Here is a 25,384-nt window from a genome sequence, read left to right on the forward strand (position 1 = left end):
AATCTATTTAACACTTTTAAATTAAGACGTAGGCTTATTCACGAGGAAAGATTTGCACTGGTGTAGCCTTTTTAATGCAAACATGCTTTGGAGATAAGAATTTTCAACACATGCTGCATGTCTAAGTCAAACCTCTCAATAAAATTTCAATTATTCTTTAGCCCTCAGGAGTCTGTGGTGCATACTGCACTGTGTGTTACAAAGGAAAGCAGCCTGACAGGCTTTACACTCTCTAGCCCTGTGCTGCAATGCAAAGCGCACACTAACCAGCCTTACCGATGCCATGGTGATGGTACAGCATGGAGGTAATGCCATCAAATCTGAATCCGTCAAAGCGGTACTCCTCCATCCACCAGCGCAGGTTTGACAGCAAGAAACGCAGCACTTCCCAGCTAGAAAAAAAAAAAAAACACACACACAAACAGGCACACACACACACACACACACACACACACACACACACACACACACATTCAAGGTCAGATAAATAAGAAGCTGTGAATTATTCACACATCTCATCATGCACTTTGGGCACCAGAGATTAATTTTCACCGCTACAGGACATTCACATATTGATAACCAAAGCTCCATTATGTTGGAGATGGAGCGTCAGTGACAGCAGACAGTGTTTTCATTAACTACACTGGAGAGGGGATGGTGTCTTTCACATATCCAGTTGTCAGGATGAGAAATCAGTGGCTCACAGTCCATAGTGAAGTTTTCCGATTTCCATCAGATCACTTGCATGACCACTGGGCAAGAGTTTTGTACGGCCAGGCCCATCCCTGTGTATTTGAACTGATAGGATTTCATGCCACACTTGGGTAAACAAACACCGTGCAGGGGAATTGAGTTCCCTCTCCTGAGGACGAGATAAATCACACACTTCTACTCACTTTGGCTTCATCTTCAACCTATGCCGAGTTCCTCTGTCCTACAAGCTAGAGGGCAAATGCTGCAGAACAAAAATACGTGCAACCAATAAACTATGTGAATATGAAAGCGTACGTCGCGTTTGTTGTGTAGCCCGCGGTGTGCTAGAAAGGATGCAAACGCTCGCCGTGCCTGCTGGCTGGACCGCGTTGGTGGAGGCTGGAGGAGGTGGATTCCATAAATGGCCCCAGTCCCCGTTCCTAACTGGGAGAGTCATCTGGTTCTGAACAGCCACTCAAGGCAAAGTACACTACGCACCTCAATTCTTCCCCATTCAGCGGTGCGTTGCCATGGAGACGTCAGTTGAAACTCAATATTTGGTTGTCTCTATGCAGTGTGCGTAATGAGCATCAAATGAAACACTGTACACACGGACGCCGCGCTGGAAAGCAGCAGCGGAGCGCCAAGGATGTGAAACGAATGACACATTCATGACACTGATTAAATGTGAACCGCTGCCTCTGCTTAGCCTGGAATCCTCAACTCAGATGTTCTCTATGTACTCGGCTCCAACAATGGTTGCAATGATGTCCTAGTGTAGCTGTATATTACAATACACAGGAACCTAATATTTTTTTCCTATTTTTGTGATAAATTAGTCTCCATCGTACATCTTTGAAGTAGTTTGGTGATTTGTTGGGTTTTTTTTTTTTACAAGCACACATTTCACAAAATATCATTTCAGTTCCTGAGCTTCACACTAGCTTTAACTGAAATAGCATTTTATTCATGAAATGGCTGGCAGCACTGCAAGCCCATGTAAGAAGCTACTGAAGAAGCTCCTCCACCACTGCGATGGCATTTTATCTGTGTTAGAGGTTCATGTACCTTTTTGGACGAGTGAACCGCATAACCTAAAAAAATAAATTGCAAGGCTAAATTCTTAGTAATTTCAACTAATTATTGCATTAATGTAATATTGAATAGCTCTCTGTATCTACAGTAATGTTTACTAGCCTGATTAATGTCCTAAATCACAAAAGTTACAGACTCATTTTTATTTTTTCCAGCGCAAACACCACACTGAGGGGCAGTGCAACATTTTTTGCATGAATGATGCAATTTCGTCACGTCAAAAAACTGGCCAAGCAGCGAGGAGACCCAGATTCATGCTTCAACAACACTTCAGTAACATCTCAAACTGAAAAATTCCACCCGAATACAAGACAACTTTTGTTCTAAATAACACGTTCTCGTACCAAAGATTCATGCCCTGAACGCTTAATGCTGAGGATTACATCCTCTACGGCATAAGACAAAATCCCAGATTCTGTTGGCCAAGAAAGCCATGACACAAAATGCATTCAAATGCTCTCCCTTCTGTGCTCGGTTCCTCAGGGATGACCAATACCAGCACTGTTTGACAGGTGTGAAGCTGCATGTTACAACGGCGCTTCCTCCTTCCCTAGAGGAAGAGCACAAGGGAGCCTGGTATGATCCGATATAGCAGCCTGGCTGGGTGGTCACGCAGACCCTGTGATAAATAGATTAGGTCCTCCACTCCACTGCGCAGAGCCAACAAAGGCTCAGACACAATGTATCCTCATGGGATGGAGATAATAGCCAGTGAGAGCCAGAGGCCCAAGATGAAACCATACTGCCACATTAGGACCCACAATGCCATTCATCATCAAGTCCAATTACAGTGAGAAAGTTAGATCTCTGTACCCGATGCAATACACAGCTTACCTATGCAGTTCAATGAAGTTATCACTCCGTCTGCAGTGTTAATACAAAAGCAAATTGCATATTACGCTGGCCTCATACTAAAGCTCTGCAATGACAGCGAAACCTGGTTAGGGAGCACTAACAGACTAAAGCTCTAATATTGCTGCTTGTAGAGTAAGATAAGGTAATCCATCATGTGTGGCGCGGTTTTACCTGCGAGCGCACACCGCCACAAAAGTCACCACAAGTCAATTCAGACAAAAACAGACTTTTTTCTTCCACACCAGCTTCATGTTTGGCTGCTCCTCATCAGAGCTCATTTCCTCCTCGAGCTGACCATGACTGCGACCCACATTTAGGTTCTGCTTTGAGCCGAGCAGATGTGTGTTTCCACGAGTCAATTTTGCATAAGAGGTCACGGCAACTTGTCATGATGGCAGAGAGAAAGATTTAAGTCCCTGTTTTCACAACATCACAGGTAAGCTGCAGATAAGACCAAATAAATTTAAGAAGCTGACAGGTCATTCCACAAGAAGTGTGATGCCGAAACGACGACACCAGACAGCCTGATGGATGGCGTGCATTTGTTGGACCAAAAAGGACAAATGAGGTGCCTCATTTAACGCATTTCAAAACTTTTCTACAATCCCTGAAGCCGGCGCAGGACAGAGACATTGACAGGAGTGTCAACGGCAATAAATTCACACTTCTTTGGTTGAAGCTTGATTTATTTGTTCGGTCATGAAATTTTTCATTCATCTTTTGTATACGTTCAACAAACACAGAAAAACTCAATGCCTGGAGCAGTGTTTCCCCTCCCATATAACCAGCGAGGCGGCCCGCCTCGTCGGTATAGGCCACCGCCTCATTAAAATACTGCCAACATTGCCGCCTCACTGGTCTGCGGCAAAAAAAAAAAAAAAAAAAAGCAGTGCAAAACCCGCCGGACCGACGAGACCGTCTGCGGGGGGGGTGCGCGGCTGCGGCGGAGACAGTGGAGACGGCCCGATAGTATATATAATCCCTCCCCCGTCAACAACTTTCACCTGAGTGACCCTACCACCTCACAGCCATTTCAACCCAGGGGAAACACTGCTGGAGGATACGACTACTGACTATTTCTGTGACTAAAGGCTGAATTTTAGTCATATTTGCACCCATCTTTTCATCAAATAAGCTGCAGTCCAGTAAAACACAGTTCAATTAGCCAAGCTCTGTGCGTGTCTTGAAATGCAAATACGCTCTGTGTGCTGGACTGCAAAAAAAAAAAACATCTTTATACTTTGTACCACACTGATAGCAGCTCTTCCAGCAGTCTGGTAATACTGGCTGCCGTGCTGAGTAAACTCTCATCTAGAGGCCTGACAGACTGTCCCTGTATTGCTGTGCTTTGTGTTAGATATCTGCCGTTTGTCTGGCATTCTTTATGCTGCCTGGCAACTAGCTGCTCTTGCTTGGCATCCTGAGAGGGATATTCTGCTGCCTGAGAGACTGTTTGTATGTTTAGCAACCTGTAATTAGTATCACTTTGTCCTGTCTTTCAAGAATCAATGCAGTCTGTCAAGCCAATTCTACCCCTTTGGAGTTTTTTCCAGCGGAACACATTTTTGTAGTGGCAGGATATTCAGAAGGTGCGTGTTCCTGTGAATAATCACCTAAGTTATTCAAAAGGTGTGACCATTCTGACAAAGAAACCACGTAAATTACTGGGATTTCTCCTCCCAAAAAGCACAGTTACATAGCCAGTTAGCCGTCAAACAGCAGCCAGTCTTGAGGGAAGGTGCAGCCTTGTTGGCTTTACTCAGGGAATAAACAGGACCTAGGGTTGGTGAAGTCAAACACAACTGGACATGAGCTGCAGCATGCACCAGCTATTTAGCAGTAGTTAGTATGGGATGCAGAGACATTACAAAAGTGTAGCTCAGCACAGCTGTAAATGAAATGGTCATATTGCGAAGCTTTGCAACCTTTTAGTATGGAGAAAATAACCCCGTCTCAGCATCACTGAAAAGTGCAACTCTAACAGAGCAAATGACTACCATGACTTGATTTGCATGATGTTAACACTTACAGTGTCTTTCAAACTGTCAAATGTCTCTTCTCTTTAATCTACAAACTGCACTTTTATAAAATGCAGTTTTGCGAGCTACATTATTCATTTGGATCGCACAAAAAACATCCTCTGATTGATGAAAGAAAACTCTTTGCACATATTACTGCCGTGAATTTTTTTCCTCTATTTTTCAGATACTTTTAAGGAGCTTATGGGCATGAAGGTGCAGAGCTGCTATGTTCCTACCCACTGGCTCCATCCAGCACCTAGTGGAAGCACTGCAGGCAGCTCCAACAAGCCACCATGCACACCTAGAGCTAAGCTGAGCTCATTAGCTGAAGCTCACCAGAGGGGAAAAACTGCTTTTCCCCTTGCTGTGTGACTTGATGGGGCAGGGGGAAAAACTCATGGGTGCTAAATACTAAAATGACTGAATTTGGACTGAGCTGACTTTTCAAGTGTGAGTTTATTGATTGATCAGACGGTGCCCAGGCCCTAACTGTCAGCCAAAGCTGGTCCAAATATGTAAAAACATGAATTCTTCGGGGGGGAGACAGAGATTCTTTTCTTCTGTGATGGTTTCTGCTCTGGTACTTTAAAATAAAAGCTTGCCATTTATCAGCAGGGTGATTCTTTGCTTCCCCACATGTCTTCCCTTGTGTATGGCTCTGCTAGAATTTCACAATTTAAAGCATGTTTAGCTGGCAACAACTGAAAACTCATTTCACAGAGTCAAAAATCATCCTTCAGAGAAAATCATCCCATTTCTTACAGTATGTGGCTGCTTTTATTGCCTAAGAGTTGGGGTTATGTGGACTAAAAAAATATCTTGATCAGTTATTTAGATTATAAATTAAATAACCAAAGTGGTTTTATTTGACCTTACTTGGACTCTAATATTGCAGAATACACTTAAAACCCAAGCAGTGCTAATCTCACCATCCATTGTCCCCATTATTTAGGATTCAGGAGCACAGAGACACAGAACGATTCACAGAAACACCAGTATACTTCCCCAAATCAAACATTAACAAATATTTGAACGGAACAAAAACACACACATACAGAATAATCTTGTCAAAGAGAGAAATACTTAGTCCTCAAGCACAGGACCAATCTCTCAGCACGAGAACATGGAGAAGAGAAAAAAAGCATTTTCAAAAGCCTGGCCCTGGGCCTACTTTTCATATCTTAAGAATTCACACAAAGATTGATGAAAAATGGATGCAAATGATCCTGCGAGAGGTGGGGGGATTACAGAACAAGCCCACGTCAAGCTCCTCAGAACTCTCACTGCTCACTTTTGAAATCCCTGATCTGCAACAAGGCTTGGCTCCCCTGTCTGCCAGCCCCCCTGCATCCCGAACCACAGGCTCCATTCACCCGGTCACCGTGTCAAGGTGACTTTGGCGTCTTTGAAAAGGTTTTTGAAGGAAACAGTGACCAATGACTAGCGCAGATATTCTTTAGTTAGATTCTGCTCATCACACGGAGAGCAGATGAGTGCTGAGTACATTCACATAAACTCTACATCCTGAGAGTGATTAAATACAATGTTTCAAGGACATTTAACTTTCTAACAAAAGGCTCCAGCAAAGATGTGTCAGATGTTTTTGTCCAATGAAGCTTTAATAAAGATGCATTCAAATCACATAGTGGGGGAAGAGCTACATCGATATCCTTGAAAAACAAGAATGTACGCCTCAAATGTATATCCACTGCTGCGATGCAAGTGCTTCAAATATTTTTTTATAGTATTAATTCAATTTAATAAGAAGAAATACAAACTATTTTTTTAAAGAAAGGAATGGTAAAAATCCAGCGGGTGCGTGTGTCCTTACATGGTTTTAATGCTACTCAGTCTTTATACCATCAAGTTGGTATTCAGCAACCGTAAAACCACTTCTAGCATTTCTACAGCCTGGAACCAATGTTTGCAAAGCCAGACGTTCTTAATACTGAATGCAGACACATTTGACTCAGAGGCAACTCAAGTTAACAAATTGGATAGCAGGCATCTATCTAAACAGCATTCTCTCCGGACTGTGTTGAATGTTTTATGAGGAAAAGCTGAAGTGGAATGCATACAACAACAAAAAAAAAAAAAAAAAAAAAAAAAAAGAGGTGCTCTTTGATAAAGATACAGAAGTGGAAGTCGAGAGGAAGGGGCTGCAGCGAGAACAATGCATGTCCGCTCGGGCGGCTTGTAGGCTATCAGTCAGCTTCTGTCAACCTAATAAGAACATCATGGTCGGACGGTGATGGCTGATAGCGAGGCTGCTTGATTAGAAACAGCCTGCGTTTCACACTAGGTTCACATCTAGCCTCTGAGGTTCATTTCCTTCCAAAGGGAGTAACAGAAAGCTTGACACAAACGACATGTCCAAACATCCTGTGAGAGGCAGAGAAGACAAATGAACTGGGTATGACATTGCAGAGCTCCTTTGGGCTTTTACAAATGACTCCTCATATGCCTCCCAGTCGTGGCATATGTCTGCACCATGTCTAATGAGTGCTTCTGATATGAGGAGGGTTCAATAACTAATGAAAGAAGAACCTTGTTCTCTTATTATAGCCCCCATGCCTGCCACTAAGCATTGTATAATGTATTGGAAACGGCTACACACTGACACACACTTATTAAAAGCGAGTTCAAAAAGGCATTTGATAGACTCAACGGTGCCTGTTCCTCTTTAATGTGTGCTGGGATCGTTTTCCGGGTAGAGAGGCAAGAGAGACAGCTAATTAACAGGGCCTACAACAACACCAATCAATAGTTTTGGTGTAAACTGAGCACCAGCAGAGATGGGAAAACAGCCTGCCTGTTTATGGCCTTTTATGTTGTGGATTTTTTTTTCTCCCACCACTTTGGTGATTCGCTGAAAATATGAGCATTTTTAAATCCTGCCAACGCTGTAGCATCAATTTATTATTCATAATGCATTAAAATTCAACACCTGCCCGGCCAAATGTATAAAAGGTAAAAAAGATCATTAGAGGAAACTTACATTTGCCATTAATAGCCCACTCTGCACCTCAGGTATATCAGATTAACAGTGCACCTGACTTCATGGCCATTTGCCGATAGATGAAATCTGTCATTTTTTGCAATCACGTCTTGCTTTTGACCTTCAGCACAGCGTTCCATATCAGATAATATGGGAAAATATAAAGAGCGGTATGTCAGCTCCCATTTGGCCTCATTTATCAGTCTGTTAAAATGATGCTTATACATTTTCATTTTTAAATTCTGAAGCCCGAAAGTCCACAGGGCTCATTTATCAACCTTGTTTTCAAATGTAAACATTTATATATCTGATGTAGCTGGGGCAGGTTTGAAATATTTTTCTTGAGTTTAATGTCACATGTTACATTTAAATGCAGCTCTTCATCTTCGAGCTGGAGCATAATTGAGGAGCTGAAACTGCAGTAATCAATGGACTTGCTTTTATATCCCACTAAAAGGCTCAGAAAAAGAGGTGACGTTGGATTTAATTACATTAAAATTATAGCAGCATAAAGTCAAAGAAAAAAAGTAAAGAAGTCCCACTGTGCTGGCTAAATGCTACTAATAATGAAACTAATTGTAAAGCAGGTACATTTTCACTTCTACTGCACACCAGCAAGTAATTGTGATTTAATTACCGAGTACATGCTCTTTAAGGCTCTCACAACTTAAAACACTTCAAAATCACCTCCTAAAGTTTCCTGACTAAGTTTGTTTTCCACAAATATACTCCAAAATAGCTTTAGGGGCCAGTTTACATATACTGACTGCACCCTGTATGCATGCCAAACTGATTAGTGTATGTACAAGTGACATAATGACACAAATATGGAGATGAGGTTTTCTAATTATCAGCGGATCCCAGTACCTGGAGTAGTTGAAGAGGCGGCTGTCCCACAGTGTGTGCTCCCCTCTGGGTGGAGAATGAAAGTAACAAGAGTTGGAGCCGTCAAAGTGATTCAGGCCGTCCTCCGTGTTCTTGGAGGCATGACTGTGAACGACGTCCAGCAGCACCACGATGCCCATAGAATGAGCCACATCGATCAGCTCCTTCAGCTCATCCGGGGTACCATACCGACTGCAAATGCACACACAGACTTAAATCAGTTCACCACATTCTGCTTCCATTCCACACCTTTTCAGTTTTGTGGCTGCAACTGAACTCTGATGTACCCTCAAATATTTAGGTTTTCACAAAATGTAGGAGAAGGCATTAGGGCCTCATAATTACACTAATAAAAGAAAAGCCAAAACAGACTTGTCAGTAACATTAAAACCATTAGTGACATGTTCAGTTGTGATCATCTTGTTAAAGTGCAATGCTCTGCTGGGAAATCTTGCATCTTGACAAATGCAACCCATCTAAAAAATATTTTAGACAAAGCACACCCCCATAGCAAACAAAATTGAACCCTAATTTTTGTTCTTAAAATTACACTTAAAAAGAACGTAGATGAAGGAATTTGGGCCTCGTAGTCACACTAATTAAAGGACAGCTGATACTCACTGATCACACACACAACACTAAAACCACTGACAGTTGAAGCATATAACACTGACCATTGCTTTGCAGTGTTCTGATGGGAACAGAGCAGTGCAAAGCGAGTGCACGGTTCTGATGGGAACTGAGCACTTGGCATTTTTGTGGATGCTACCCTGACAAGTATCATCCATTGTCTGTACACACAACACAATCCTCATTAGGGTCATAGGGGGCTGGACTCTATCCCAGCTGACTTGGAGTGAAGGCAGGGGACACCCTGGACAGGCCACCAGTGTATCGCAAGGCTACACAGAGACAAACAAGCACACTCACATTAACCTATGAACAATTAAGAGTTACCAATTCAACTCGGCATGCCTTTGGACTGTTGGAGGAAGCTGGAGTACCCGGAGAGAACCCACAGGGAGAACAAGCAAACTCCATAGAGAAAGATTCCGTAAAGGGCAAAAGCGCTAACCACCAATCCATTGTGCAGCCCCTGACAGGTACCACCCATCTAAAATTATTTAAAACCAAGCAGACCCCCAGTGGCAGCAACTTCCCCCACCTCACCAGAACAACTGCACAAGAACTGCTCGAGGAACACGACCAAGAGCCCAACCTCCAATGTGCCTGATCCCAATCCAACTGAGCACTCGATAGAGGTCGCACCCTGCAAACCACAACACCCAAAAGATCTGCTGCCATTGTCGCCATATGTAAGTATTCTGCCAGTATAAAATGACTCCGTGGGATTTTCTTGTACGGTTTTGTCACTTTAAGTCTTACATGAATGGAGAAGCACTGTAAAATAAAATCTTTACCTCTTTTGCGCACCAGAAGTCTGCTGAATCTGCCTGCCAATCCCCTATCCTTGATCTTTTGGCCAGACTACTCTACAACCTGGACAACACCATGCAGGTGGTTTTAATAATATGGCTGATCAGCGTACATGCGCAAACAGAGGCTTATGTATACACACATTATCCAAAACATTTTTTGTGTGCCATTTCAATTCCCCCTACAAAAAAAAAACAAAACTAGAAGTCAAACACGAATACCTCACCATAATGCTGGAGCTTGCGACAACAGGCCTATTTAAGAGCAAGTGCAAATGCATGCACTGAATTCATGTTTTCAGTAAAATGCTTGCAATTCAAAGCGCCACACAGCAGCACAATATTTCACACAATATATTGCAGTCACCTTGTCCAGTCTTTTGTCTGAAGTACAACCAGTATAACCACACTGTCAAGAGGGCTTACAAAGATTTTTTGTATTCTGTATTATAATCTCTCTGTCGTCCTTCAATACCACCTGAAGGTTCATTGGGAAAAAAAATACACTCACAGGATCCTCTGAAAACCACAACTGTATGTATGCATACACATTTCCATATACAAACACACTCGTATATCACTGCTTACATTCCAATAACATCCCATCTGTCCTTCCAGCTATCATTCTATCAGCTTCCTTGCAAAGCAGGGCACATAGTGGCAGGATTACCTCGCTTCCCGGTATTCAACCACTAAGGTTTTAAATGACACTGAGAGATCAATCAAGGGTGAAATTACAATATATACGTTACACTTTATGGTATATTCTCTACTCTAAGCGAAGGAAAGGAGGATCTCAGAAAGAAGATAAAGACTCGGACTAGTCCACCTTTATCTGTGACTTCCCTCCACTCTCTGGATTAACAGGAAATGCATTTACAGAGAGATTATTGCTGGTGTCAGGCTTCCCAACCTTGATTTGAGGTGACTGAGTTGAATAGGAAGCCGCTCACTCAGTTTGTTTTCAATGACAGTGTGAAGTTACTCATTCAGCCCCTTCAAAGAAGCACCAAATACATTTGAAACAGGTCGAAACTAATTTCAAACATGAAGCAGGACAAAATGGCGTAGATTACTGTATATGGGAAATACTGCAAAAATACAAGTTAAAGTTATAATCCATAATCTTTTAGTCCTAGCTGATTCAGCATAACCTATGGACAAACCAACTTTGGGTTAAGAGGTTTAAATTCTACCACATTTTTCAGTAAAGAAGACTAAAGATGACAGGTAGTGATGTTGTCCAGTATGGAAATACTGAACTAAGTGATCACATTTTAACTTTAAATTATGTGAAATTAGCAAATGTAACAGCTTTTGTTCCCCACATTGCATCTAGTATGAGTATGCACAGTTTCCTGTAAATCCAATGACAACTAAATGTCCTATATAGCGATGTAATTACAAAATTTCCATTCATTTAAATATTTTGCACACTTTTTCAACTTGACAATGATTCAATTTCATGTACACAAAATACACTATAATATATCTTAATCTGAAATTGACAAATATTTACCTGGAAGCAGCAAAGAAACTCGTAATCTGATATCCAAAGCTTGCATAGTAGGCGTGCTCCATGACCGCCATCAGCTGAATGCAGTTGTAACCTGAATGAAGAAAGCAGAAAATTTTGAATAACAAAGCATTATGTTTCAAAATTAATCTTCACTTCATGTTTCAAAGCTTGTCAGATTATAGAACTAATTGTGTGCCACTGGAGAAAATATAATTCAGATAACAGCTGCGGGTAAACCACTAAGTTATGCACATTCTGCTGCTCCTTTCTTAATAACAACATTACATCCCATGTATTCAGAAAGCATCATTTACCTCTTTTCTTTTCTTATGATTCATCTCAATAAATCCCTGCTGCTTGAATTTTATCCTAGACATTAGTTAAAAATGGAAATAACTCTTACAAAGTGTGTGCTTTGGCACAGTGTGCAAAATTTTTCAGAATACTTAAAAATATTTTGCGAAAAAAAAACCTCTATTTTGGGATTTGTTTGTCCACATTAATTTGGTGGCAAAGCATGTGAAAACCTTCAAGACTTGATACCGTTTGACCCGTGTCAGTCATGCTTTTATATACGAGCTCCAGGCATTTCCTTTTTCTCACAAGCTCTGGTATCCTAAAGACAAGCTGTGGCAACAGGGAAACACCAGCTATCAGAGTCAGGAGGTCATGTACAGCATTTCAAAACGACCTACGAAAACTGCCTCTATGAATAAGAGAACAACAGGCTTTTAAACTGCCACTGAGCACTCCAGAGGGAGGCCCTGCGGTTTTCCACTGTTGTATCGAGCAGATTTATTTATATATATCTTTTCAGGCGAGAGAGAAAGCGAGAGGAAAAAAAAACTTTGCCTTCTGAAGGAGTGTGACAAAGCACTGGGGTGAGAGGAAGTTTCTCTTTTTTTATATTTATATACTCTCTTTCAGTCAAGAAAATGAAATGGCAGGCAAAGGCAGCCGTCACTAGAGACGTGGAGTTTAGCCTCCTGGAGAATCCTATTGTGCAGAATCCCTCAGCTGCTGCAGGTAGATTCTTTGACAGCATTTACTCTGGCAGTTTCCTTACCCACTAAACAGGATGACACGACCAAGAAAACAGCATTTATCACATTTCTCCTGGTTTGCTGTGCCAGTCATATCTGTGCCTTTTAATAACATCAGTGCAGCAGGCTGTGTTTGAATGCAAAATAACGTCACATCACATATGAGCCGAGTCGCACACTGAGACACGGATCAGCTCCATGAGGTTAAAGTCATATCTGAATATCGTTTGTTATTAAGTTGAGTGTTAATCGCACATCACAGTTAATTAGTCACACATGTGATGACACAGTGTTTACCAGAAAAAACAAAGTGATTTTTTTCTTTTGAGAGTAACTGTTCTTAATTAGAGCTTCAAACAGCAATAGAATTCAGACCTTGAGTGCTAAAATTTAGTCATGAGTGGAAGAAGGTGATGTATGACATTTTGCATTTAGGCAAAAAGTTGCATTTTGATAGCCTAGCCGCGCTAGACAACTCACGGCAAAGAATTTAATTCTCTACCAGGCTCGAGGTTGGATGCTCCTAAAACTGGTCGGACGAATCACCATGAAGTGTAGAGTCAGAAGGCGGGCGTAACGAAGTGACGACAGAGGCGCGACGATTCTGACAGAAACAACCGGAAACAACTAGCATAGCCACGCTAGACAACCCACGGCAACGAATTTAATTCTCTGCCAGGGTCGACAACAAAAACAACAACAGTCGTTGAGCTCCATTAGCACCGACTCTGAATAATCTTTCTGTTAACATGTCTGTAATATACTTGAGCTTCACCCATTGACTGTATAAATAAGGCTTCAACGAACTACCGCATCCTCTGATTTCCGGGGCTCTCGGAGCCTATTCGTTGCGTTGATTGGTTGTATACCTACCCAATTGCTGCAGAGTGATTTGATAGACAACCTTTTAGACCGCCTCCCTCCCTGTCGAGCGTGCCTAGACCCTTGCGTCTTCAGAGCATGGGTCTAACGCGGCTAGGCTAGCATTTTGACAGACTGTAATCAGAATAACAGATTCTCAAAGAGGAAAATCAGGTAAAATCGAAAGCAATATAGTTTATAGTAGAGTAACAGGCAGGCTAACTTTGCCAAAACTGTACAGATATTTAATTAATTCAAGTCTTGAGGTTTGTTTTTTCGTGCAAACAATTTCAGAGGTAGAGTAACCCTCCTTTGTTTCATTATCTACCTCTTTCTCTTTCACAAAAAACTCATTTCAAGATGATTTCAATTTGTTTATTTCACTTGGTCTGTCTGTTGTCCTTTATTTCACTCATTTTATCTGCTTATTTAGTAGAGACAACGTAAAATTAATACAACAAATAAATACGCTGGATTCTGGAAATACTTGTAGTCTCAGCACAGATGACCAAAATATGAGATACAAATACATAATACACAAGCGCCAGCATACAGATTAAAACAGACAAGAATCAAAAGATATTTTATGTCATGGTTTCAGCCACTGTTTGAGATGGGTCATGTAGAGCAACTCCGTATTTTAAGTGTTAACCTATTTCTATACCCATTTCCTTTACAGCCCAGTTTCATGTATTCAGTTAAAGGATGCAGGACAAACTAATGCAAACTCATACAACAAGCACATATTAAATGTGAAAAATTCTCAAAGCTCCACAGAATATATTAATCCAAAATGTATAAATATGCCATACTAAACACTCATTTCCAACTGATTAGATCAAATGTTTTACAGTTGCATTAACGGTCACAACCACGAGATGAATAGCGGTTTAGTTTCATCCGACAGAATTGAAGAACATTAAAATCGCATACTTCTGTTGATACAATTATAAGTAAGGCTGGGCAGCGCAGCAAATTTACTGACCTAAAGACATGATAAATCTTTTGCCGATCCAAGTTCACTCATATTAAAATATTTAATATCTAAACTGTCATGTATAATTAAACTGAGAATATCTGCTACAGCCGACCATCCAATCAGTCCAGACACACGAAATCTTTGAGGACTGAATTAATCAGAAGTGAGTCAGCATCAGAAATGGAGCACAAGAATGTGTAAAAATGGGTAAATTTATTAGAATCACATTAATTTTGATGACTTGTATTGAAAGGAGTGTGAGGTCTTACCCTGTAGGGCTACTTATTTGTTTTACTGATGAAATACGTTGCAGGAAGATGTTTTTTTCCTTCCTCCTCTACTGGCCTGCCTGAGTCATGATCATGGAAATGGGAACAAGTTGTCAGTTTTGGAGCCAAAACTGCTGTGTGGCACTACTTGTGCTATGGAGCCCACTTTACAAAACACTGCCCAACGGTCAGTGATCCCTCTAGGTCATGCCAGTAAACAGGATGTTGACTTGCTGATGTGGTTTTATGCAAAGGGAGTGTGACAGGCCTGCCACTGAAAATACTGCTGCTGGACCAACAGTGGCTCTCAGCATCATGGTGTCTGCTACATTATGGACCAGTGTTGACAGAGACACTGGCAGCAACAGACACGCAAAAACAACAACCAAAAAAAAAAAAAAAATCTTCAAATATTGTTTTCCATAGTTGGCACAGAGCTGACATGTATGGGGGTATAGACACAACCACCATCTTAATGCTTCACTTCCATTCCGCTTTTGGCAAGAGAAGATACAAAACGCTCTCGAGTTGAATCAACAAACGCTCTGACTGACACTTAGATGAAGAGGATCACAGCCAGATGATTGCCGTGCACTTCTAACAGACTTCAGTAGGCAACAACATAAGACACGGGGCAAAAGGGAAGAGTATAATATCATGGATGTAATGTTTTCTCATGTCTTACCCAAGTCTTTTATGCGAGGCAGCACGTTGTTTGTGAAGTTGGTATACGAGGCGATCTTTCCCTCCGGTGAAGCGATGCCCACGTGGGCCTCGTATATTCTCAGGCTCGTAGGCTTTGTTGGTCGAGAGTGAACTTGCTGTCAAGTGGACGGACAAATCATGACATAGTCCCGCATTTTTCTCCCTAAAAACTGCTAAAAATACAGCACACTTGTTGAGCGAACCATGAAGCATAAAGTCAAAGAAAAAGTGTGGGTTTCGTGCACCAGCGTCTTACCGCAGAGACCGATAATAGCGCTACACGTTTTAATATTAAAATAACTATGATTCACTGCGTCCCTATTACACAACAACAGAGGAATTTGTTTTATACATAGCACACATTCCTTGATGGCTACCCACCAGGCCTCGTCAGCCCACCATTTGAAGTGCATGATTGAGCCACTTGTAAATAAAACAAATATACTGCCAGTAAGTGGGCTCCCCTAATTAAAATGGTGCCAAATAACAAGCGATAAAGAAAGCAAGGTGGCCTTTAACAGCCTCTTATTGTTTAGCTTGTTCGCTCTCAGGCTAAGCACAACAAGTAGCATTGAGACGGATTCAGAGCCTCTCAAATCAGCAGTATGGAGCACCAGGGGTAACAGCTTCACAAATGAGATGCAAGGATGGTTTAGAAGGAAACCGTTTGTTCGGTTAGAAGGACCAGAACATGGGAAGCTATTTTAGGAGCTGAGCAAACTCAACATGCCATAGTTTTAGTGGCACATCATCAGTCCATGAAAGCTGCACTGAGTGAAGCTTTTACCAAGTACTTGTCATTGTTTTAAAAAGGACTAGCTTATTAAACTAATTCACATTTCAATTTTCGTCTCCCAACTCCCAACGTTTATTATATTTGCTTGTGCAAAAAGACACGGATCATCACTGTCCGCATTTAACAAGATTCTCCTGCACTACTAACAACTCAGAAAATGCTTCCAGACGTTAAAAAAAAAAGAATTTTCTACATGTTTGCACTCCATGTTTGTTTTTCAGATCCAATTCAGTGTGCATTTGTACTGATTTTTTCAAAGCAGAAAATGAATCAATGAAAAAATAAACAAACTTTTGGTGGGGGGAAAAAATAAATAAAAAATCACGAAAGCATTTTTAGATAAAATGTTCAAAATAATAACTTACATTGTAAGGTTGAGGGGGATCCCAGTGAACCCAGTCGTAGATGACAGATTTCTCCTCTCTCTTCACATATTTTGCCCAAGGCGAGATCCGGTACAGGCGTTCACCCTCCTTGGTGTGAACTACCACCTGGGAAAATAAGACAAATGAGTGTTATGTTACAGCAAGGGCACTTTACATAAGCTGTGAGGGCAGCGACACACACATCGTCCAACAGCCAGACAAAGGATCATGGACAACATCATACACACTGTGCCACTGAAAATCTGGATTAAAACCCTACAGGAAAGAGGCATGAAGGTTAACAGCATGCAAATCAAAGCAAAAGTGAAATTTCAATACAAGATAAGCATAAAAGATCAATAACAATCCAGTCTAGCTTAAGAGGTCTAGTCGCAAATCAGCAGAGCATTCAAAAGGTCCTCTGTGGCTGCTGCGTGTTTCTATCCCCCGGATTTAAAGTCAGCATTTATTTACATCTTCTAGCCATGAAATGCTTACATCATAAAACTGTGCTGTTACTCCTCATCCATTATACAGAAAGATGGTGCAGATTGTTCAACCACTAAACCAAACATTTTTCAAAATGTGTCAACACAAAAACCGCCCCTCGCCCAGAAAGCTCTCCAATGCAAAACTCCCGGCTTCAGAAAGTATTACACGGGGCTCTCCAAGAGCACTGAAGAGATAATATGGTGCAGAAGAGGAAAAAAACAGCTAAAGTATTGACCAAAATACTTGTTGCGGTAAATCTGGATTCAGCCGTGATTATCCTGTGTTATTTTTTGTAAGCGCTGAAACTCTTTTATTGGTTTTAACACAGCTACTCACTGGCCCATCTTGAGAAGGGATTTGAGCCAGGGAGCAATTTAGAAAAATAGGAAATCTAAATCATTATCCTGTGCCTCTCATCTATTATGTCTGCAATTCAGGATTGGAAGGGGGTAAAATAAATATAGTTTGGAAATCTGACAAGTTACTTTGCCTCCATCAGTCAAATAAGAAAGGAGAAAGCCAGCGTGAGAGTTGGAAAAACCAACCAAGAAATCGATCTTGTAGTGTTACCCACAGTATGTGTCCACCCTGTTTTGTCCCCCGCAGAAATGGGCATTAGAACCCAACTAATTCTGGCTACTGTTGTGAAGTAATGACTGTTTCAGTGCCACCTGCCTGTGAGCCGTTGGCCAGACTCCCCTCTGGGGTTTTTTCATTATGGCCAGGCCACCTGGGGGTTAGCTGCCTGGCTCCCCTTATGACATGCTTCACAGTTTATAGGATTAGGAAAAGATAGTTAGATAAATGGACTGGCATAAAGCCTGACAGAGCGGCGGTCCTTCTGACAAATTGGCCAGCATTAGGCACATTAAAGTAAAATCAGACTGCTAGACTGACTGGGAAGGTGCATGAATGGGAAAAACAACTAAGAGCTGGGCGATATGCAAAAAGTTAGATGCAGATAAAAGGCCAGTTTGATTTAGCTTCTGTTCATCCTCCGCCGTCTTGCATCATAAAGAAGTCACTGTAAATACTGTACCCACAAAAGGACACTGCTTGTTTATGGAGACAAATTGGGCCCTGCACAAAGGGGATGGAAGGGCAAGCTGCTCTACATGAGAGTGATTGGAGCTAGGCTTGTGCTTCCACGAGGGAGTGCTGTGGAACTAATTCTAAAGTGGAGCTCACAGCAAGACAGCCATTCATAGGCAGCAGGGGTGCACAAGGAAAGGCCAGGTGCCAGCGTTTCCATCTGCTTCTTATCGTCCTTAGACTGACCTCCGCTGACAATGGGAGCTGGGCAGCCTGTCCAGGGCGCAGGAGTGTGCCAGCGATGACCCAGTCCCAAGGAGAGTGCCGTAGCGATGCCATCCACTTCACGCCTGGCATCTCATTTCTGGGTTATTTCTCATCCACACTGTGTGCTTGGGAGACAATGCATAATGGGAGGTGCATCTTTTGCATTTAACCCTGATGAATTATTTACTAGAGCTTAAAACCAATCATGTACACCCACTGTGAGCTGTGTCTCGCACCAAACAAACACAGCACAATGTCCTGAGGGATACCTGCCACAGATGGGAGCTGAAATAAAAGCCATCAGCCGGGCTCCTCAGGTGGATCTACTCTCCACTGTGCAGATTGTGTACATACAGTAATCTCCCTTCTGCACTGTGAGTGTGACATGGTGCTGATGGCGACACGCCAGCTTTTCACTCGGTTCATAAGACACCACACATGACAGGGAATCTCCCACAAACATTACAGCGACGAGTCCCTGAGCCGCCGTGGCAAGATGACACCTGCTGACTGCGTGAAAATAAGTATGAAGATGTTCGGTTCTCTACCTTGAGTTTGGTGTGATGATCCACAGCTGGAGACTTGTCATGCTTGGGTGGAAGAATCAGTTCCCACTTGCCGAAGTCTTTCTTGGTGTAAGGGTGGGAGAATTTGTCCCAGCCATCTATGGGTAAACAGACAGAATGGAAACACATCTGATTCACTGGTTTGCAACACAAACAAACAAAAAAAACAAACATAAACTCTGATTAGCTACACCTTGATTAGAGACACTCAAATATAAAGAAAAGCTGCACCAATCACTAAGCAGGCACAATTCAGGACATTAATCTCTCTTGTTTGTTGGGTCTTTTGGTATGAATCAGTCACAGACCTGCAGGGACAGTAAACATTACAATTATGTGTTTAATTTGTTCACATGAAATTATGTGATTTCTTGATGTTTAATTTACAGTTTTGGGCATTTTAAGTGTTTAAATTCACCACTAGGAGTCACCAAAGTCAGAAATTTTAAAACCCAACCCCATTTCTCTTCACTTTTTTTTAATTACAAATAAAATAATTAACACTGTCAGTCCTCCTTATTGCAGCTGTTTTGCCCCTTTGCCTCGTGCTAACAACAGCTTGCAGCTGATAGTCACCACTGTGGCTTTTGTTCCAATTCTAATATCCCCCTGTGGTCACAGCAGCACTTTATTTTTCAGACTTCTACAATCTGTCTTAGCACAATTTCGCCCTCCCTCCTTTCGCTCTCTAAAACATCTTACATAATTCTTCCTTGTTGTTTTTCTTCTCTGCACTGTTCCACTGTATCCTGTGACATTTGCGACAGTGAGTAAAGCAGCGGGCTCAGTCATCTAAAAGAAAAACTGATAAAATACCACTTCTCTGCTCATTGAATTTTATCTCGGAGGAAACAACAGAGAGGCGTCACTGTCATAATCTGCTGATACCGCATTGCCAATTGTCATTGACTGACAGGAACGTATTAGAACAGGAGACATTTATTATTAAGTGACCACCTTGGCATGTCAATTTAGGATGTTGTTTCTGTCCTGTAATCCATATCTGCTTGCTATTCATGAGTAAGAACAACGGCAGGGTAGAAAATGAATCACAGGAGATGCTCCAGAAGTGACCATGCACAACACCAGCACTTCTCACAGGCAGGCCAAGTCATACTCTTTCACAATTTATTTATCTTCCTTTGCTTAAACTCCTCTGAAAAAACAGTGCATTATGCATCCAACCTGCACCATATTCATGACTAGGGCTGCTGGGCTGTTTCCACATTTACTATGAAATTGAAATCAAATAATATGACTGAGCCGTGTCAAAATGTAATCTCTCACAGAATTGAATGTTGGAATTGAGCTGCTGCCCAAGGTCCTGGGAAGATAATTAAAAAGGGAAAGGGAATGGGGGAAGTATGGAAAGAGGGAATGGCAGGAACACAACTAACTAGCACACAAAATGTGCAAGGACAATAAACAAATTGACACATTTCTGGGCTTCTATGGCGTATCAATTTGAGGGTATTGCTATTAGTGTTTTAAGTAATACTATTCATAACATGCTCCCATCGGTAAAACAGAATCATTACCTGCAGGGTGTTAGTTCAGAGCAGCTGTAGCATAGAGATAAGTGTTTATGCTGTGTTGTGATGAATAGCATTGAAGTTGAACTCATCAGCTATCATTACATTTCATCGTTGTACCATTTTACATTCCATCATTACATTTGTTGTGTTATCCCAGTAATATATTACTCTTGGCATTAGGACAACAATATTTAAGCAAAAAAGTCCATTATATATGTGATCAGACTTAACAGACAACATAGAAGCAGGAAGAGGCACGCATACTTACACTCAGTGACTTAAATTTCATATGAATAATTCCAATTTATTGTGCTGGTTGTGATCAGTATGCCATAATGAGTCTATGCATAAAATCTCCCCAAAGCATAAAATCCTTTAGGGACACTTGATTTACAACAGTCCTCTACTCTGCAGTAGAGAACTGAAAGGCAGGGAAAACATACGTTACTACGACTAATAATGATAGGCATTACAAATAATAATGCAGAGCAGTCCAACTTTTGTGCCTGGACCTCTAAAAAGGGAAGAAAATGAAGCTGTATGACCTTACATTTGATAGATGAGAGGCTGTCTCGTTCAATCTTGTTAATGATGAAAAAATAAATTATTTTGCCGCACTTTCGCAGCGCACATTAACCAAAAATAACAGCCGAAAATCTATCAACCTGAAATTACTTTCAAAGTTGGGACCAGGGGGAATAGAGATTTCAGTGCAAACACAGAGGTTGCACTCTCTCAACAACTTTGCGAGCGATGATGAAATAACCAGCTACTAAAATATTAACAAACACTCCCACATTCAAAAGATCCCCCCTCAGTATGCAAGTTTATCCTGTGTAATCAATATCCTCCACGTTTCCTACTCCCAGGTTGGTTGATCAAAAGGGATGATACCCTTGTACCACAGTACGCTGAGCTTTTGCTTAATTTTTTTGCCCCTTTGTGTTCAAGAGTGCAGAAATGTCAAATTTCTTATTTAATGCACCTTGAAGATATGCAACCTTTCAGTCTGTGCTGAAATCTCCTTTTCCTTTTGGTCCCAACTGTGCATGTAGCTTCACATTAGAGTGTCATTTTCTTTTTTAGTATTCTGATTTATTATTGCGAATTGATTGCTAAAGTGCAGAGCGTTTGATAGGCTGTTTCTTTAAAGCAAAATGAAGATGCCAGACAGGATAATAAAACAAAGACTTTCAAACAAATAAGACTCACTATGCTGTATAAGTGTATTTATAACAAAAAACGATAATCATGAGCTTATAGTAACAACCTTCAGCTTGAATTTCAATTTTTTTACATGCATATTGGATTGATTTTGTACAAATTTTACTGCCCTTAAAAATAGAACATGCAAGCGCAGATAATAAATGAACAGCAATGAAACTCAGTAAGCTTAGAGGGAGCGATCTGGAAATCGCACGTAGATCACACCGGTGTCACGCTGCTCAGAAGTGGACAGCTCTCCTCAGGTTACTTACTGAAGTCGCCAGTCAGGAAGAGGGCCTCTGCAGCTGGAGCCCACTCTTTAAAGAACAGGCTGTTGTCAGGCTGCCGCTGCACACCGAACGTCTTGTAGCTGCGAGTGAACTGGTCAAAGCCTCCCTCTGCCTCCTCCAGCTCGAAGAGTCGCTTCTGTAGCAGGTCATACCTTCAGACCACAGGGAACACATAAAAAATGCATGAAGGGAAAATCCGCCACTGGATGCACAACCTGTTGGTTATATCTGATGCCATATATCATCATTCACTAACGGATTCCAGTGTTTTTGCACTGCAGTGATCGGTAATTGATTTTCCTCCCATTGCATCAAGCCGTCTCCCCTGATTCCACTTCAGTTGGCATTTTTTTTCCTCCATTTTCCAGGATGCTTCTGATAATTCCCCCTGATGTGTACATGTAGTGAATCCTGGGTTGATTCTTTAGTAGCTGACAAAACACCTGATGTGAACTGTGGCTTTTTCAGATTAACCACTGATGTTCATTCAAGTAGGAGCTTACAGAAACACGGAACCACATGTCTCCGTCTGCACAACCGCTACAACACTTCACAGGCCGCAAAAGGAGAATACAGTGGAAATACAATGATTGTTTTGGGTTACTTTTGTCTTTTTCCATCCTAGGAAGTACTTACACAATACACTGACATGTACACACACAATCACAAAGCAACAAATCATCAAGGTAGAATCATGGTGGAAGAAAATATTACTTGTTAGCAACTGTTGTCAGAAAACAGCAGCTCCACGCCTCTCACAGGGCTTCTGCAGAAATCAGCCAGTCAAATGTAGTGTTTTTTAATGCCATTTTAATGCTATACTGTAAAATTTTAATGCCATGACCGTGAACTCAACAAATTACACGGGTTTGGGTTTTTTTTTTGTAAAAGATGATTTTTATATGAAGACTGTTCCTACATTTCACTATTTCTGAATCTGGAAACCACCACTGACCACCCACGGGCTGCAGTCATTCTCTGAATTCCACGTTTTTGCATTTCCCCATTTCCCAGTTCTCCTAAACTTTCCAAACATGCAGGTTTTGGCGATTGTACCCGACCGGCCGGAGCAATTAGCGCAATGCTTCAGCATGCTTATGCAGATGCGCATATCTGACGAATCGCAGACTATAATTATATATTTTTACACCATTATCAAAAATATTTTTCTTGAAAACGACGGAGCGAATTTTTAACGTCACTGAGTATCAAATGTAATGATTTTCAATGCCATTCAAGGGCTTAATTTTCGCAAAATCAATTTAATGACTATTAATGCTTTTTAATGCCCTGCCTGTGTCACACGTTCTTGTGTAGTAAACACATTACTCTCCATGAAAAATGATCCTAAAGATTGAATCGAGCTACAACTCAAACAATATCAAGCTTTCATGAAAATGCTTGATTAGTTCAGAATAAATTAAGCTCTTCACCTGTCATTCTACTACTACTACTACTCTCTGTCACAAGAAAAGACATTTGAGGCACATTTATGTGTTTAAACATATAAGCGCAGCATCAGTGAGCCTCCCTTTTGTTTGAACATGTTTCCAACATCCCCACAATATTGCAGCACATGTAATGCAGTGACACACTGCGCTGCATCTTAATATTCCCATGCTACCGTTATCTTCTCGAGGTCTAACCTCAGGATGTAAACCTGCCACACTGCCCCAAAGAATGTGTGACCACGGGCATATCTTGCGAGATAAACCTCTGTCTGTTACCTTCAACTCCAAAGGACAGACTAACTACTTTGCAATTTATCTCACTTAAGTTCCTGCAGCCAAGCTGGTGTCCATATCAGATTCCCCCTGGTACAGAAAGCCTCTTTCAGCCAGCAGAGTTAAGTGCACTCCCTCCCCTATAGCCCTGAAGCCAAGCTCAGACTGGCCTATGAATGCCCTGGGGCTAGTGATGATGGGCTGAAGTAACAGCGCGATTTCTCAGCAGCTGCTCCCTGTGTTGAGCATAGTGGATACAGACAGTGGTTGCCAAATGTGAACCTTTAAAGTCCAACCAATGCTGCCACATGCCTCCTTTGGCACTTTGTCACCATTTCAAGAATATGCTGAAAGGAAGGACAAAGCGGGGATACACATAAGGGTAGCGCTCCACTGCCACAGTATTAATAGGCATGAAAGTCATGTCTATGATTATAACAAATGAGTTCCAGGGGGTTGGACCAGAGGGACCAGAAAGCCAAAACGCAGTACTTTAAGGATGTGGCATTCTCCACACATCTCTAGTGTCTGGTTCTAATGAGATTACAGCCAGGAGATGAAGTCAGATCACACACCGCAAATGAGTTGTGTTTATAAAGGACACAAATCACTTCAGAAAGTCATTACCAGAGTTCAGGCTGAAGTAAAGACAAACTCCAAACTGGAATTAATGAATTAATGATCAGACAGAAATGGTCTGAAAGCAAAATGTCTGTGGATGAAGTTATTACCCCCCTCTCCTCCATCCTGGCACTCCTGCTACATCTCCGTACTTCTCCACCTGTTCTACAAGTAACACACTCTACAGTTTACTGCAATACTTAGCATGGGACTGCACTTGGTATCCAAAGGCCACATTTGGCTGCAACACACTCTCCCATCAAGCTGCAAAGAGCAGAGCCTTAGACCATCTCATCGCATATGGCATCCTGTTTTGTTTTTTTTTCCTTCACTGCTGGCCCTGAATTCCAAATGCAGGCAAGTCTGTGTTACAATTGCAGATCTGGAGTTCTGTTCATAACTGCTGTCTTCTGGCCTGCTTTCATCTCAAACCATCACATTTGTTGGTAGGTTGTGAAAATGCAAAAACAAATATTTAGATGCCAAACTTGCTAGGAAAAAACTGCTTATTTGACACAGTGAGAAGACACAGGACGCAATTAGTACAGTTTCTTAAATTTCACTCAGGATTAATAAAGCATCTGTCTGTTTTTCTCCACCTGATGACAATAAGTTCATTAATTGTCAATTTGTTCTAATTTGCTTTCCAAGAACTCCCGAGTTAAAATATTCGACTTTTTAGCTGCTGAATGCTCCATTTCCTTCTCTAGTCAGTCGCTATGTCTGTCTGCTGTTTGGTGGGAGGCTACGGAGGCCTGATCAGGGCTTTTTGCTGGAAACTGATGTCTGCTGTAGCTATAAATGTCAATAATGAGAGTGGTGAGGCTCAACTGAAACATACACAGTGAGCTAAAACACAATGAAATGCTTTGTTCATTAGATCTGAGAGGCAGTGCTGTTCATTACAACACGCCACTCCTTTTACATGCACAGTCATGTTGCCGGCCCATTCAATTATTGATTAAAGCAGCTTTTTTTTTTTCCTGAAAAACACAACATTAAAAGATCAGCGATAAGTCTGATAGATGTCAGCACGTTATGAAAGACTCTCACTTCTCAGCAGAATAAGGTAATATTTCCGCTCCCCTAAAGAAACACTGCTGCTCATTGTCAGGTAGGACACGACCAGAG

At 41.5% G+C, this 25,384-nt stretch overlaps 1 protein-coding gene across 1 annotated transcript in view; it reads right to left on the reverse strand.

Annotated features, from left to right (window-relative positions):
* The window catches only part of gbe1b (glucan (1,4-alpha-), branching enzyme 1b), a 79,303-nt gene that overhangs the window by 47,084 nt on the left and 6,835 nt on the right, over positions 1–25,384 (reverse strand). Inside the window, exons 2-8 of the mRNA XM_022189214.2 lie at positions 21,891–22,060; positions 18,860–18,975; positions 16,521–16,646; positions 15,340–15,475; positions 11,503–11,593; positions 8,530–8,739; positions 277–392 (exon numbers count right to left, since the gene is read on the reverse strand). Of these exons, the coding sequence (XP_022044906.2) occupies positions 277–392; positions 8,530–8,739; positions 11,503–11,593; positions 15,340–15,475; positions 16,521–16,646; positions 18,860–18,975; positions 21,891–22,060 (965 nt within the window). The remainder of the gene's footprint in view (positions 1–276; positions 393–8,529; positions 8,740–11,502; positions 11,594–15,339; positions 15,476–16,520; positions 16,647–18,859; positions 18,976–21,890; positions 22,061–25,384) is intronic.

Source organism: Acanthochromis polyacanthus, chromosome 13 (assembly GCF_021347895.1).
Source record: "Acanthochromis polyacanthus isolate Apoly-LR-REF ecotype Palm Island chromosome 13, KAUST_Apoly_ChrSc, whole genome shotgun sequence".
Classification (NCBI taxonomy): domain Eukaryota; kingdom Metazoa; phylum Chordata; class Actinopteri; family Pomacentridae; genus Acanthochromis; species Acanthochromis polyacanthus.